At 41.0% G+C, this 16,333-nt stretch overlaps 1 protein-coding gene across 2 annotated transcripts in view; it reads left to right on the top strand.

Annotated features, from left to right (window-relative positions):
* Nucleotides 1–16,333, top strand: part of NETO1 (neuropilin and tolloid like 1) — a 291,913-nt gene that overhangs the window by 5,462 nt on the left and 270,118 nt on the right. Inside the window, exon 3 of one of the 2 annotated variants that reach the window (XM_033929810.1) lies at nucleotides 256–393. In XM_033929810.1, the coding sequence (XP_033785701.1) occupies nucleotides 256–393 (138 nt within the window). Of the gene's footprint in view, nucleotides 1–255; nucleotides 394–13,804; nucleotides 13,929–16,333 lie in introns of those variants that run through there. The other variant, XM_033929812.1, reaches the window with a different exon arrangement.

Below are 16,333 nucleotides of genomic sequence, written 5' to 3'. Positions count from 1 at the left end.
TGATTTCAAAAGGAAGCTAGGCTGGCACCAGCAGCAGGCGGGAAAAGTTGCTTGCACTGGTGAAGAGATAAAGAGTTGAGGGTGGGGAAGGGAGGGCATGAGTGTAGCATGGGGGAGGGTGGAGTAGTGCCAGTGCCCCCACCAAAATGGCACCTAGAGCGGTCCGCCCCCCTGCCCCCTTACTATGCCATTGCAACACGGGATGCAACACAAATATACTTGATGTAATAATACATATGTGGTCTCACTTTGTAGGAAAACAAATGTCTTCAGAAGGGCAGAAATCAGTGCAATGTGGGTCTTGGACAAAAAATGCAGATGGAGGCATCTTTACTTCCCCCAATTACCCCAGCAAGTATCTTCCCGACAGAGAGTGCATCTACATTATAGAAGGTGACTGACCTATTAAACAAATGCACTTGGATTAGTATATTTTTTATATCGTACTGTGTTTCATCTTTGATTGTGAGGCATTTTTATCAGGATGTAATTATTATTCTCCATAAAAAAAAGATGATGGTGCAGGCGATATTGGTGTGGACATGCTGTTATGGAAATTAACTTGTTTTGAAGTGTTTTCTTGACGGGCCAAGTAATGGCAGGTTGCTAGAAAAAGCCAAAGAAGTTGTAGCACAACATCCCTTATGAGGGGGAGGGGGACATGATGCAAGGAAGTAAAAATCCGCTGTAGGAGGTGGACACATAGACCCACATTAAGGCCACCCCTAGCAAAGCACATAAGTATAAAGAACGGGCAATCATTTCAAAAAAATGTCATTCACTGTTGAGTGATTACTACATACACATGTTGTGCATGCTGTTTGCATGTTGTATATAATTTTTTCCTAATAGTACATGCATGTGTGATGGCTTGCATTACTGTTCCCTCTATGCTGAGTGGGAGTCCTCCACCTACAGTCCTGCCAATTGGGGGTGCTTTTTACTATCACACTTTCAATTGTGAGATACAAGCAAATTCTGCAGGATCACAAAGAGTCTGCCTGTCCGTAATGATTGAAAACACACCACTCCTTACTGGAAGTAGCAATGTGGTTGGAGGACACCTGCTCAGCTTAGAGGGAACAATGGCGTGCACATGTGTAGTGGTTTGTGCATGTGTGCAAATAGAGCACACTCTAAAAAAATTGCACACTATCCTCTGGATTCTATATATGGCACCCAAAATTGTGCACCGATCCAAGACGTGTGTGCAAATGAATTGGATAATGAGCCATTAACAAACTAACAATCAATGGCACCAATCAATTGGCACCAATTAGAATTTACATGTGCAACTGGATGCACGCTTCTCAATAATGCTGGGCACCCAAATCCCAAAGTATGCGACCCAAAAGGGGGTGTGGTCATGAGAGGGAATGAGGCATGTTGGGACATTCCAAAAATTTAGGCGCAGTGTTATAGAATAAGGGGGATTTGCACCCAACCTGCGTGCCAGGATTTACATGTGGGTACCAATGACATAGGGAAATGCAGTAGGGAGGTTCTGGAAGCCAAATTTAGGCTCTTAGCTACAAATTTAAAATCCAGAACCTCCAGGTTAGCATTTTCAGAAATGATCCCTGTTCCACATGCAGGACCAAAAAGACAGGCAGAGTTCCGGAGTCTCAATGCATGGATGAGGTGATGGTACAGGGAAGTGGTCTTTAGATTTGTTAGGAATTGGGTGACATACTGGGGAATCTGGAGCCAATTCCACAAAGATGGGATCCAACTTAACCAGGCTGCTGGTGTTAGCATTTCAAACTAGACAATGGGGGAAGGCCGACAGTCGCTCCAAAGAGCATGGTTCATGACAAGGTATCTTTAAAAGATATCATAAAAGGGAAGACAGAGCATCCCGATAATGAGATTGCAATACAGATCACAGTAGACCAGGTTTCCTTAAATACAGAGCAGGTTGATTTTAAAGATTGCAAATTATCCATGCCAACTGCTGAGTAAATTGTAAATAGATATGATAAAACATTATTTGAAAGGTCTGTATGGAAATGCCAGAAGCCTAAGAAACAAGATGGAAAAGAATGCATATATATTTGCACTAAATAAAAAGATAGATATAATAGGCATCTTTGAGACCTAGTGGAAGGAATATAAACAATGAAACACTATAATACTGGGGTACAAGCTATATCATAGAGATAGGGTTGATTGAATCGGTGGAGGCATAGCATTATATGTTAAGGAGGGCCTTGAATTGAATGGACTGAAACACATTTTGGAATCCGTATGGGTAGAAATTCCATTTGTAAGTAGGAAAAGGATAGTGATAGGAGTGTACTATCGTCCACCTAATCATGATCAACAGACAGATGCTGAAATGTTAGAAATTAGGGAGGATAACAAACTGGGTAACACAATAATAATGGGTGATATCTTCTACCCCAGTATTGACTGGGAACATCAGGGCATGCTAGGGAGATAAAAATTCTTAATGAAATCAAGTACTACTTTATGGAGCAACTGCTTCAGGAGCCAACAAAAGTGAAGCAATTAAGATCTAATTTTTAGTTGAGTGCATGCAATGGATAACAAAATTTTTGTTTCTTCAACACTTTCAGGTGTATCTTACAGATTTTTGGTTGCTGATCATGAAAATCACATTTAAAAGTGCATTTTTACAATTTCTTCTTATACTTTCAGGCTAATGCAATTAATTCTTAGTCTGATTCTTAATATAGGCCTATTGCTCACTTTATACCTTGCTGGATATAGTGTGGGCATGTCCAAGCATACATTCAGGGTAGGTTACATAATGTCCATGGAAATGATGCAGTCTGGGTATGCCTGGCCAAGCTTGTTCATAGACTTGATGGATGTGCCTGAAAAGGCTATATAAAAACAGTTTGCGTACAGGGATAATGTTCATTACTAGTCTGTCAGTTTGGCTGTATTTTGATGCTTCATGGCATAGTATTGTCTATGTAAGTAACTTACCGGTAATTAGTAAGCCATTTAATTATTAATTGCTATAGGAAATGTCTCACCAATGTTGCAACAGCTGTGACACATTCTGCTACATTTGTGGCGAGGTACACACTTAAGCCTCAAAGATGCATCATGATTCGACTTGTTAAGAAACCATATGAGCTGTACTTTGGTTGCAAGACTGGTGATCAAGACAAACCATGGGGTCCTCACACTTGTTGTGCAAGATGAGCTGTCGATCTTAAAGCTTAGCTCCGAGGTACTCAGAAGCCAATGGCATTTGCTATCCCAATGATATGGCGAGAACAGATGGATCACTTGATAGACTTACTTCTGTCTGACAAATATATCTGGTTTCTCTGGTAAAAATAAGAAATCAATTGAATACCCCAATCTTCCTGTAGCCATGAGACCAGTGCCTCATGATGACAGTCTATCGGTACTGAAGCCACCAGAGAAATGGAGTTTAGACAAAACTGACAATCTGCAAGGCACCAGCCAATCACTAATAGTGACATTGATCCTGATTTTGAACTACCCTGTTTCCCTGAAAATAAGCCCTAGCATGATTTTTAAAGATGCTCCTAATATAAACCCTACCCCAAAAATAATCCCTTGTTAAGATCTACCCCCGAAGCCCCTCTCCCCCCCCCCAAATGCACCTGACACTCCCTGACTCCATCCCTGACACTAGTGCTGCCTGATTTGCCGAAAAAAATCAGACTCGTTGATTCAGCAACCCACACCCCTGCTGCTTTAGGAGGCCTTGGAGCAGAGGTATGTCAGTCTCACGGTGGGAGGGTTGGTGGGGTTCTGCTGCACAGGGGGATGGGATGGAGGGATAGAAAGATTCTGCACAAAGGGATGGGTGAGCGGGGAGGAAAGATGTTGCATATGGGAGGGTGGAGGAGAGGAAGGGAGAGATAATTGGCGGTAGCTAAGAAAGCAAATAGAATGTTAGGAGTTATCAGGAAAGGAATGGAAAACAAAGATGAAAATGTTATTATGCCCTTGTATTGTTCTATGGTATGGCCACAACCAGAATACTGTGTGCAATTCTGGTCGCCATATCTCAAAAAAGATATAGCGGTATTAGAAAAGGTCCAGAGAAGGGCAATGGAAATGATGAAAGGAATGTGATGACTTCCCTATGAGGAAAGCCTCGGGCTCTTCAGCTTAGAGAAGAGAAGTCTCAGGGATGATATGATAGAAGTCTATATAATACTGAGTGGAATTGAAAGGATAGATGTGAATCTCTTGTTCACATGTTTAAGTATCAATGCAGTGATTTCAGGGGCTTATGGGCATGGGTCCTCCTCTCCATGAGTCCCTAACCCATCCCCAAGATGACTTAAGCTGCCTCTGTGCTGGATGACTAGGCTTTCCTATGCCAGGTGGCCAGATAATTATGGTCTGGAGGCTGAATTTTAAAGGTGTGATTAATATTTTTATGGGAGTGGAAGGGTCGGGGATCACTGGAGTAGTATGTGGAGGTCTGTTTTATGTGTTTGCAGTGCTTATCTGGTGAGTTTAGGTGGGTTTTTGTGACTTAGACCATGTTTTACAGTGGCACTATGAAGGCCTAGGTCATTTAGAAATACGTCCAAAACCCTTTTTTAGTATCGGCGCTTGGACACATTTGGGAAATGTTCGTCTAAGTGCCAACTTAGGCTGGTTTTTGGACGTTTTTCACTTTCAATTATGAGCCCCATACTGTATAAATGGTGCCTTAACTTTAAGATCAGAGAGCATTTTTAATTTGGTCCTGTAAAGTACTGATAGCAAGTACAATTTTTGAAAAAAAGAATGTAATATAGTCACACCATTTGCAACTCTTTATTAGAATAATATAATAGGTTCCTACTTTCTTTAACAGAATAGTCTCCATGTTGGCACCTTCTAGGCACCTAAATATAGGTGTCCATTTGTAGGATTGTCCTCTCAGTGCACATGAAAATTAAAAAGTGAGAATAAAATGAAACATCACTATACTCCCCAATAGCATGCACACTTCCAAGGAGTGATATGAATATTGAATGTGATTTTTAATGTGTTCTGGAATGACATACATTCTTCTTTTCAGTGCTCGATTGACATAAGCCTTCTAGGGATGTACTTTGCACCTGGCAAAGTTTTCTCACAAACACGCTTGATAGCATTTTGTTTACCTTGATATAGCTTTATTTCATAGCTCAGAGTACTTTACTATTCTAATGACTCATAATGGTGATTTTAATAAACTGAATTTGACAACATGGGCAGCTGTTGCCTGTCATCTCCTGCTGCCCCTCCTCCCCCCCCCCCCTGTTTTCCAGGTCAAGATGGGCTAGAGTAGGTTTTCACGGCAACTCCAGTAGCTGGTAAGAAGAGTTGGTGCAGGGCAGGCTTTTTTTTTTGCAGTCTGAGTCCTGAAAATGGCAAGGATGGATCAGGAACAAGTATTCAGTCTCAGTACCTAGGTATTTCCTTCTAAGATGTGCTCTATTGGAATAATTCTACTTGATTCTCACTTTGTGACTTCCCTAAATCCACTAAGGCTTGGACTCTATAAATGGTGGTGGCAGCCAATTGCATGTCAACCACAAGATGTTGCCATTTATAGAATTGTGGCTTCGGGAAAAGTAGGCGCCGAGAGTTATTCCTATGGAGGCATTAGGTGTAGTAAAGTGCCTCTGTAGGTGCCATTCAGGTGTAATTTTTAATGGTGTCGGTAAACACCTACAGTTTTTGTTTTCAAATCTTTTTCATTTTTAAATGGCATTTTCGACTTAAGTTAAGTGCCAGTAGGTCACCTACTAGCACCTAACCTAAGGCACTGTCTATAGAATATGGTCCTAAATTCTGAGCCGTCTAGTTGACAGCTTAGTAGAACACTGTCTGAACTTTGAACCTGTAAGATCTAAAGAACAGCTCTTGTAAGAAGATTCCTCATTCCTTGTTGAATATAGATTGCACCTCTGGAAAGCTACTGTGTATACCAATTCTGGCTACCCCTCTTTGGGTACCCACACCAGCTTTCGACTGTGAGAAGTTTAGTCATGTTCACACTATGATGCAACAGGCCATGCTTAGGCAGGGAAAGATCTGCAGCTGTTTTATTCAACAAAAATATACCTGGATCCCAAGGTAGTGTAGTGTGCATCCAGTACTGCAATCCATTGTGAATAGATTTCCACAAACTTTGTAAAATACCCCCTTGAGGGCATCCCTGAGTCCAGGGCCCGACCTAGCTAAATACTTCTAGGGCAGGCCACATTGGTCCTTCATACTTGCAAAAAGAGGCAAAAACTCATAGCAATTTTTTTAGGTACATCAGAAGCAGAAAACTGAATGAATTCTTTGCTTCAGTCTTTATGGTTTTCAAGAGTGATGATGCGGAAGAACTGAAAGAAATATTGGTGAATCTGTAAGATGTACTGAGCCAAATCGACAAGTCAAAAAGTGATAAATCAGCAGGACCAGATGGTATACATCCAAGGGTACTAAAAGAACTCAAACATGAAATTGCTAACCTGCAGTTAGTGATCTGTAATCTATTGCTTAAATCATCTGTAGTACCTGAAGATTGGAGGGTGGCCAATGTTATGCCGATTTTTAAAAAGGACTCCAGGGGAGTTCCAGGAAATTACAGACCGGTAAGCCACACTTCAGCGCCAGGCAAAATGGTAGAAATTATTATAAAAAATAAAATTGTGAAACACGTAGACAAACATGATTTAATGAGATGGAGTCAGCATGGGTTCAGCCGAGGGAGATCTTGTCTTACCAATTTGCTTGGCTTCTTTGAAGGTGTGAATAAACATGTGGATAAAGGTGAGCTGGTTGATATAGTGTATCTAGATTTTCAGAAAATTTTTGATAAAGTTCCTCATGCATGAGAGGCTCCTGAGAAAATTAAAGTGTCATGGGATAGGTGGCAAAGTTCAGTTGTAGATTAGGAATTGGTTATCGGATAGAAAACAGAGGATAGGGTTAAATGGTCATTTTTCTCAATGGAGGAGAGTAAACAGTGGATTGCCACAGGGGTCTATACTAGGACCGGTGCTATTTAACTTCTTTATAAATGATCTGGAAATTGGAACAAGTGAGGTGATTAAATTTGCAGATGACATTAAACTGTTCAAAGTTGTTAAAACACATGCAGATTGTGAAAAATTGCAGGCGGACCTTAGTAAATTGGAAGACTGGGCATCCAAATGTCAGATGAAATTTAATGTGGACAAATGCAAAGTGATGCACATTGGGAAGAATAACCTGAATCACAGTTACCGGATGCTAGGGTCCACTCTGGGGGTTAGTGCCCAATAAAAGGATCTGGGTATCATAGACAATACGATGAAACCTTCCAGCCAATGTGTGGCGGCGGCCAAAAAAGCAAACAGAATGCTGGGAATTATTAAAAAAGGGATGGTTAACAAGACTAAGAATGTCATAATGCCCCTGTATTGCTCCATGGTGTGACCTCATATGGAGTATTGTGTTCAATTCTGGTCACCTTATCTCAAAAAAGATATAGTGGCACTAGAAAAGGTTCAAATAAGAGTGACCAAGATGGTAAATGGTATGGAACTCCTCTTGTATGAGGAAAGACTAAAATGGTTAGGGCTCTTCAGCTTGAAAAAGAGACAGATGAGGGGAGATATGATTGAAGTCTACAAAATCCTGAGTGGAGTAGAACAGGTACAAGTGGATCGATTTTTCACTCCGTCAAAAATTACAAAGACTAGGGGACACTCGATGAAGTTGTAGGGAAATAGTTTTAAAACCAATAGGAGGATTTTTTTCACTCAGAGAATAGTTAAGCTCTGGAACCTGTTGCCAGAGGATGCGATAAGAGTGAATAGCGTAGCTGGTTTTAAGAAAGGTTTGACAATTTCCTGGAGAAAAAGTCCAGTCTGTTATTGAGAAAGATGGGGGAAGTTACTGCTTGCCCTGGATCAGTAGCATGGAATATTGCTACTCCTTGGGTTTTTGCCAGATACTAGTGACCTGGATTGGCCACCATGTGAACAGGCTACTGGGCTTGATGGACCATTGGTCTGACTCAGTAAGGATATTCTTATGTTCTTACTTCTGGCGTTTGATGCTGCCTCCTGGAAAAACACAAAAATGACCTCTGAACAAGATTGTAAACAAAAGATTTAGTTGTTACACTGAACTATATACAGCAGTGGTTCTCAACCCTATCCTAGGGAACCCCCTAGCCAGTTGGGTTTTCAAGACATCCCTAATGAATATGCATGAGAGAGATTTGCATATAATGGAGGAGACAGGCATGCAAATGTGTATTATGCATATTCATTAGGGATATCTTGAAAACCCAACTGGCTGGGGGTCCCCCAGGACTGGGTTGATAACCATTGATATACAGGGATAGATAGAAGAGTGTGTGTGTATATATGGGAGAGTATAGTGCAGTGATTAAAGCTACAGCCTCAGAACCCTGAATTTGTGGGTTCAAACCCAAGCTCCTACTTGTGACTCTGGGCAAGTCACTTAATCACCCCATTGCACCAGGTACATTGGATAGATGGTGAGCCCACTGGGACAGGCAGGGGGAAATGCTCTGATCCCCCAATTCTAATCATAAGTAGCATATTTGACAAACAAGCATATCCAACCAAATAACTTGCAGTCCCTTCAGAGTCTGTTATACTGAACTGATCCTTTGGTCCATACTACTGCGGCATTAACCCAGTGATTCAAAAGGCCAGGCCTTCAGCATTTTTCTTCCTAAAATAAAGCGAATTAGCTACAGTCATTAGTTCTAATAGTGGGTACATCTGGTTCAATGGGTATGAGTAGTTGCTCATCATCGGCATAGATATAGAATTTTGTGTCCATTGACCGAAGCTGCTCAGCCAGAGGCTTAATGTAGATATTAAATAAGATGGGAGAGAATATGAACCTCTGTGGCACCTCACAGTTCGGTGCCCAAGATAATGATGTGCTATTGCTTAACAGAAGTGATTGTTATCTGTCTAACAAATAGGATATGAACTAGTTTTAGGCTTATTAAAACTTGATATACCATTTGTTCTTACGGCAGGTCCAAGCAGTTTACATCATTAAGAAGGCGCCCTGAGGAATTTTGTGTATGCTGGCATTACAAGTTTTTAAGTTTTATTAGGATTTTATATACCGCCTATCAAGGTTATCTAAGCGGTTTTTACAATCAGGTACTCAAGCATTTTCCCTCTCTGTCCCGGAGGGCTCACAATCTATCTAATGTACCTGGGGCTATGGAGGATTAAGTGACTTGCCCAGAGTCACAAGGAGCAGCACGGGGTTTGAACCCACAACCCCAGGGTGCTGAGGCTGTAGATCCAACCACTGTGCCACACACTCCTCCTAAGTATTACCATCTTAATACAGTACGAAATTAAAAGTTTGGGAGTAATCCTGGATATGTCTTTATGGTTTTGTAGCCACATTGTTTTAGTATACTTCTCCCTCAATATTCACGGGGGTTAGGGGTAGAGCCGGCCCGCGAATGTTGAAAATTTGCGAATAACTTTTTTGGCCGGCTCTGACCCACCCCTACCTCCCTTCCACCTTTCCCCCGGCATCCTGGACCTTCCCTGACTTTCGGGGCAGGAGCAATCTTCTTACGCTCCTGCTCTGTGCAGATCACTGAGACAAAATGGCTGCGGGGAGTTCCTGTAGCCTCTTGAGATTACAACAGGAACTCCCCGCAGCCATTTTGTCTTAGTGATCTGCACGGGCAAGAGCGTAAGAAGATCATTCCTGCCCCGAAAGCCCGCTAGACCACCAGGTAAGGTCTAGGGAGTTCCGGAATGCAGCGTTTCCTGTATAAAAAAAAAAAAAATCACAAATATGTATAAAAAAAAAAAATCATGAATAACCAAATCCATGGATACTGAAACCGTGGTTTTGGAGGGCGAAGTGTAATTAAGTCTGTCTTCTTTAAAATTAGGATAGTATTCAAATTAAAAGATTTATTGTCAGCTGCGAACTTTAGGTTGGTTATGCAAAGTTACATCCTACCACATTTAGATTACTGTAATTCCCTCTTCTATGGTTTGCCGAAAATGTCATTTTGAGCGCTGACTTGCAAGAGTAATAGTTGCTGACTCCGCAAGAGTAATAGTTGTATTGCCCCATTATTCTCATGTTATACTTGTTCTGGCCGAACTTCATTGGTTGCCGTTTAAATAGAGAATACAATTTAAGCTCCAAACTTTGGTATTTAAATCTGTTCGTGATCTTTTGCCAAAGGTGATTTCCTCTCTGTTACAGATTTAGGTGACTTCTCGTTCTCTGATATATCATGATAGAGTCTCATTGGCTGTTCCAACATTCAATCCATCACTAATGTTACAAATCGTTCATGTATGTTCCAGGTCCTCTACTTTGGAATTTGGTGCCAGACTCTATTCGTCTGCTCACTGTGTGTCGAAAGAATTTGAAAGCCTATTTTTTTCAAATTGTCTTTTCAGATCTGCCCACTCTGTAATTTTATAGTTGTCTGGTTTTAAAGATATGGGTATAAGTTCACGTATGTTATTTGTTTATAATACTTTGTTATGTGTGTTTCATTACGTATGTAATATTTTGTTTTATTTATGGATGTATTATTTGTTATCTGCATAGATGGTTGATATGCAGGATATAAGTGTTTTTAAATAAATAAATTAAATAAAATACATGGAAAAAGAACTCCAGTAACAATAGGACAGACCTAAATAAAGAATCAACTATAACATTTCCTCATTCACACAAAAATAATTTTCTGTTGTCAATATTCTACAAAATCCCAATGAAGAAAGAGCTTATTTCCATAATTCAATAATGTGAATTATTTCTGCCACAACAGAATCATCTCCAAATACCTCTTGAATGAACAAAGTTTTTAACATAGTTTTAAAAGCCTTACAATTCCCGTGGTAGTCTATTCCATAATCTTGGAGCCATAAAATACTGTGTCGCAGATACCTGTTTGTGCCAGTCTTTTAGAGCTCAGAAGTCTAAGTGGCAGACATTGTTCCATTCTATGAATAGATAAAGGGGTGAAGGGAGTTTAAAATAAGATAATGAATCTGAACTGGGGGTTCCTACCTTCACTTGATTATAATGCAGGAGTCTGTTTACTGACTAGGGAATACCATATTGCTCTACCTATTCATTGCAAACAAAATTTTTAGAACAAAACACCAAACCCCACAATAATAAGTATGGGCCTCTTTTTCATCGTGATCCATACTGTGACTATATTCTACTGGTAATCCTTCTAATTTCTCTTGTTCCTGTATTGCTGCTATTTTAAACATTTAGAGGACTGAATCCAGGGGCTCGGGTGGACTCCAAGTGGATCTTTCTTTTACAATGGATCTGTCTGGTATATCCAGCTTTCCCGAAAACAAATGTAACTGTTTGAGGGATGTGAAGATTATATTCTCATTTGAGCAAAGTCAAAATTGGGGGGGGGGTGGATATTTTAAGCCCCAATGTGATGCCATCTATGCATAGTAATGATGAGGAGAGCCAACGGGGGACACAGGGCATGTTGGCAATGCTCCATGTGTGAAATTATTATGGAGACTTGCGTCTTCTGCCATCCAAAAATGGGCAAGAATTATGATTTGAGCAATGGAACATTATGTTTAACAATGGGAATTATCTATTTGATGTGGTGTCCATGTCCCCTACTGTATGTGCGGCAGACCTCCCAGATGTTGAGAAAGCATATGTTGGAGCATTGCTCTTGCCTGAATACTAGGATGGAGGAGCCACTGGTGTCCCTTTGTGTGCAGGCACATCATGAGTTTAAAACTTTGAGGTGTGTGGTGTTGGAGCAAGTGGTACAGTCCTTGAGACATGGCGATTGGCAAAGGAAACTTTTGCTGCACAAAATAGCATTGGCTATTTGAGAAGAAATCAGTAATGCCACAGGGATTGTTTTCTTTTAAACCTGGGAATATTTGACATCTGTAACTGTGCCGTGATTGGTTGGAGTCCAACACAGAGGAGGAACTGCAGAAAGTATTTCTCGATGGAATTAGTGAGTCTTTGTCACTCGGTAAACTTTGCAGCTTGTTGCGAGATGTGGAAGATTCCTGAGGAAGCCATATTGGTGAAACAGGGATGACCCTGTTGGATGCCTGCATTTAGACTTCGAGTCTGAAGGGAAGCGGATGAAAGAAACACTGTGGGACAGTGCTGTCATATTTTGAATGGAGGGTGGACAGCCATCAACAGAAAGTTAAGTGACATTATATCTGATTGATACTAGCTGCCATGCTGTTCAGCAGGATGATTTTTCTTCAGGGAGCTATTTTTGCTGAACTTTAATCATTTTTGAAATAATAAAATTGTATGAAACAAGCCCTTTACAAATAACAGTTGAGGAGATTTTTGGCCCATGAAGCCTGTCTCAGGCCTTTTTCTCCCGTACTTATTGTGAGGTTTGGTGTTTTGTTTTAAAAATTTTCTTTGCAAGGAATAGGAAGAGCAATATGGTGTTCCCTAGTCAGTAAACAAACTTCTGTGTTATAATTGAGTAAGGAGAAATCTTAAAATTGGTATATTGACCTCACTTGTTCTCCAATATGATCTGGGGTTTGTCACCCCGAAGCACCCAACCGGCTTGGTTAGCGTGTTCGGGACATGACTGCATTCTCCCCAGCATGCCCTCTCTAACTTGAGGGTTCCCTTCTGGTCTTTCAACCACCCTAGGCAACTGCCTAGTAGTGCAGGTAAAGGTAAGTCAAGTGATTCAATTAACAGACACCACGTCAGAATGGCTTCCAAAATCAAAATAAAGGTTTATTTAGGCTACTGGCCAGATAAGCTTCAGAACTTGTGTTATGGTTCACACAGAACAAATAGTGCTCATGAAAAAAACATCCAGCAAATAGTCTCCAGTTCACTGTATTGGTGCAATTCAAAAATGAAAACGAAAAGAATAGCAAAGTCCAGGATAAATGCTTTACAAACCCTAGGTATTTTTGGCTATACCTTCCAGCAGCTGTTAATGGCTGTGCTGATTTATCCCTGGCTTAGAAAAGAAGCAGTTTATACCAGCTTGGTTCCTGGAACACTTTCAGCAGCAGTGTTGCCAATGGAGGCGCGTGTGAAATTTAAGTTTGGATGTTTTTGCTTCAAAGTACTAATTGGTTTAGCCCCTAAATATATAACTGATCTTTTCTCTTTCTCAACCAATAGACATAAGAGAAGCTCACACTTGAATTTTGTTTTTCCACCGGTTAGAGCAGTGGTTCCCAACCCTGTCCTGGAGGACCACTAGGCCAGTCGGGTTTTCAGGATAGCCCTAATGAATATGCATGGAGCAGATTTGCATGCCTGACACCTCCATTATATGCAGATCTCTCTCATGCATATTCATTAGGGCTATCCTGAAAACCTGACTGGCCTGGTGGTCCTCCAGGACAGGGTTGGGAACTACTGGGTTAGAGGATGTAAATGTAAAAAAAAACATCTTTTCTCATATCAGGCAGCATTAAGGGGAAAAGATCTGGAACTATTACTTATGCTCACTAATACTTATGGGAAATTTAGAAGACATCTAAAAACATATCTGTTCCTGAAGAACTTAGGTAGCTGATTTGTACAATCTTGTTCCACAATAACTGATCTCTGGAGCTGTAAATCACTAGCTTTTACTTTTTTAGTTTTACTTAATTTGTAGCATTTTTAACCATTGTAAACCGCATAGAACTTCACGGTCCTGCAGTATAGAACTGTTATTATTATTATTATATACAGTTTTAATCAGTCTTGTTTGAGACACAGAGAGTTTCTTATAGCAGAGAGACAGGTATATTATAACAGCATGTAGCAGAGAACAGTTCATGCAGCTCTAGCTCTGCTCTAAGTAGCCGTAGCAAACCTCACTGAGTTAATCCTAGCTGCACGCAGCACATCAGTCAGCACCAACGTGTTAAAGGGAACTGCAGTGCAAAGCACAAATTCAAAGAAAAGCATTTCTCTTCTGAAACACAGTAAGTATTGGGCTTTCACACACAAAGAACCAATACCTAATAACAGCAAACCAGTAAGTTAAAGGCAACTTCAAACTTATAGCTTTAACTGATCTGCATGGCTTCAGTTGGCTCCTGACACGTTGGGAAACCTGTATCAATTTACATACCTTCAGGTGGTGTGAGAAACTCTGACTCTGGGCTGAGAGGAGATTCTTGCTGAGAGGAGATTCTTCCTCCATATCCCAGTCAGAAGGAAAATCTTTAGAAGACTCACACAGGATTCCAGCTGGGCTCCTGGATGGTCTGTGCTCTGACCAATTCTCCATGCCCTGCCCACAGCTTTCTTCCTGCTCTCTGAGGCTCCCAGAGCTCTGCCTTCCTTGATCCTGTCTCTCCCCTCTCTGTAATCTGAGCTGGCTTTTCAGGAGCTCTAAACCACGCCCCCTAAGCCAAGGCGGAAAATCAGCCTCAGGCATTTCTCTAGTAGGTTTCTTTCCCTTGCTTCTAACAGCCCTCTGGCTTAAAGGGACAGGACTCCTACCAGGTGGACTCTGGCTCATCTCAGCCAGGTCCATGCTCTCCCAGGGCCAGTCAGTATTACCTGGTGTTCCCTCTAAGCTGAGCAGGAGTCCTCCACCCACAGTCTCACCAATAGAGGGTGCTGTTTTACTGTCACATTTTTCAATTGTGAGGGACAGGCAAGTTCTGCAGGACTCCAGGGAACATACCTGTCCTTAGCGACTGAAAATATTCCACCCCCTAGTGGTAGCAATGCAGCTGGAGGACACCTGCTCAGCTTAGAGGGAACACTCACTTGGTCTGCCCTCTTACAACGGGGCTTAGGCAAAACCCTGTCTTTCCTTGGGGCAAACCTTGACTTGGCCCTAGGTTTGTCACAGGTTCCTATCCTCCCCATAGCTTAGTCTGTAAGAACTGTAGGAGTGTAGATAGATGGATACTTGAACTTCCAACAGCATATATCTTACATAGTGTAACACTGATTTTATACACTTTGAATGCTAATATTCCTTAAGACCTTAGTTTATCAAGGAGGACTTTAGAGTTCTTGTTCAGTCACTTGTCATAAGTTATCTTGATTTTTGTAATTCACTCCTAAATGGCCTTAGACAACTTGTGCAAAATTCAGCAGTGAAATGTTTTTGACAGGATCTTAAAAATTTGATTACAATGAGAAGAGGGAATCAAAGTATGCAGTAAAGCAGTGAACAAGGAAAAAGCACCATTGGCCTTATAGAATGGGACAAAAAGTTATCTATTGGAAGACCCAGTATGTGCCATGTTTTTGGGAAAATGCCTGAATCAGGGGTCAATGACGAATGAACTTTGGTCTGGAAAGGTTCAAAAGTAGAGAACAGCAAATTTTGAGGCATCCACAAATCTAGTATACTAAAGTGCACAACAGTTTGGCAGCGGCCCTGCTAGGGTCCTCTCAATAAACTTGCCTTACAGTTCTTTCACTTCATAATGCATGTCTGGATAAATTCAAACACCTGTATATTTAATTTAACAGATTCCTCACTATGGAAAGCCCTTCCTTCTCACTTACATTTGGAGTGTTCATTATAAAAGTTTAAACCAGGCTTCAATACCTTATTGTTTGAGGATACTTTCATTTAAGAATATCCAAAGCCATTATATTATTATTATTATTATTCTTTATTCTTATATACCGCCATACCCAGTGAGTTCTAGGCGGTTTACATCAATTAGTAAATGATCTGCATTGAATAGCAGATTTACAACAAAATTAGAAGTAGGTTTACAAAATTAGAAGCAGATTTACAGCATAATTAGAAGTATTTTTAATAGCAAATTGCAGGCTGAATTACGATAAATTACAGTGATTTGCCACAGTCAGCCGTGAAATTACAGCGATTCTTAACTGTCTGCAAAGAGGGCAGGTTTACAACAATATTACAGAAATTGCAGGTTTGATCGAGCTAGGTAGGGGAGGTAGAGAGTGGGGGAGGGAGGGACTGGTGAAGGAGGAAGGGGGCAGGGGTGGGGTAAGTGTCATGTGAGGTGAATGGATTATTAAGGGTCGTGTTTGGTGAAAAGGTACGTTTTTAGTAGTTTTCTGAATGATAGGTAAGTGGGGGCCTCGAGTATCATCTGTGCTAGCCATGGGTTCGACTTGGCTGCTTGGAAGGCAAAAGTTCTATCAAGGAATCTTTTGAGAGGACAGTGTTTAGGCGAAGGGAAGGCGAACAATTGAGTTCTCCGTGATGTCCTGTTGCTGCAGTAAAGGTTAAAGTGTGTGTTTATGTAACTTGGGGAGGAGCCGTTAACCGATTTGTAGCAGAAGCATGCAAATTTAAAAAGAATTCTAGATTCAAATGGTAGCCAGTGTAGTTGGTGATAGAAAGGGGTGACATGTTCCCATTTCTTTAGGCCAAAGATGA

This window comes from Geotrypetes seraphini, chromosome 2 (genome assembly GCF_902459505.1).
Source record: "Geotrypetes seraphini chromosome 2, aGeoSer1.1, whole genome shotgun sequence".
Taxonomy (NCBI): domain Eukaryota; kingdom Metazoa; phylum Chordata; class Amphibia; order Gymnophiona; family Dermophiidae; genus Geotrypetes; species Geotrypetes seraphini.
Note: the sequence above shows the minus strand (reverse complement) of the source record. Positions and strands in the feature narration are given on the sequence as shown.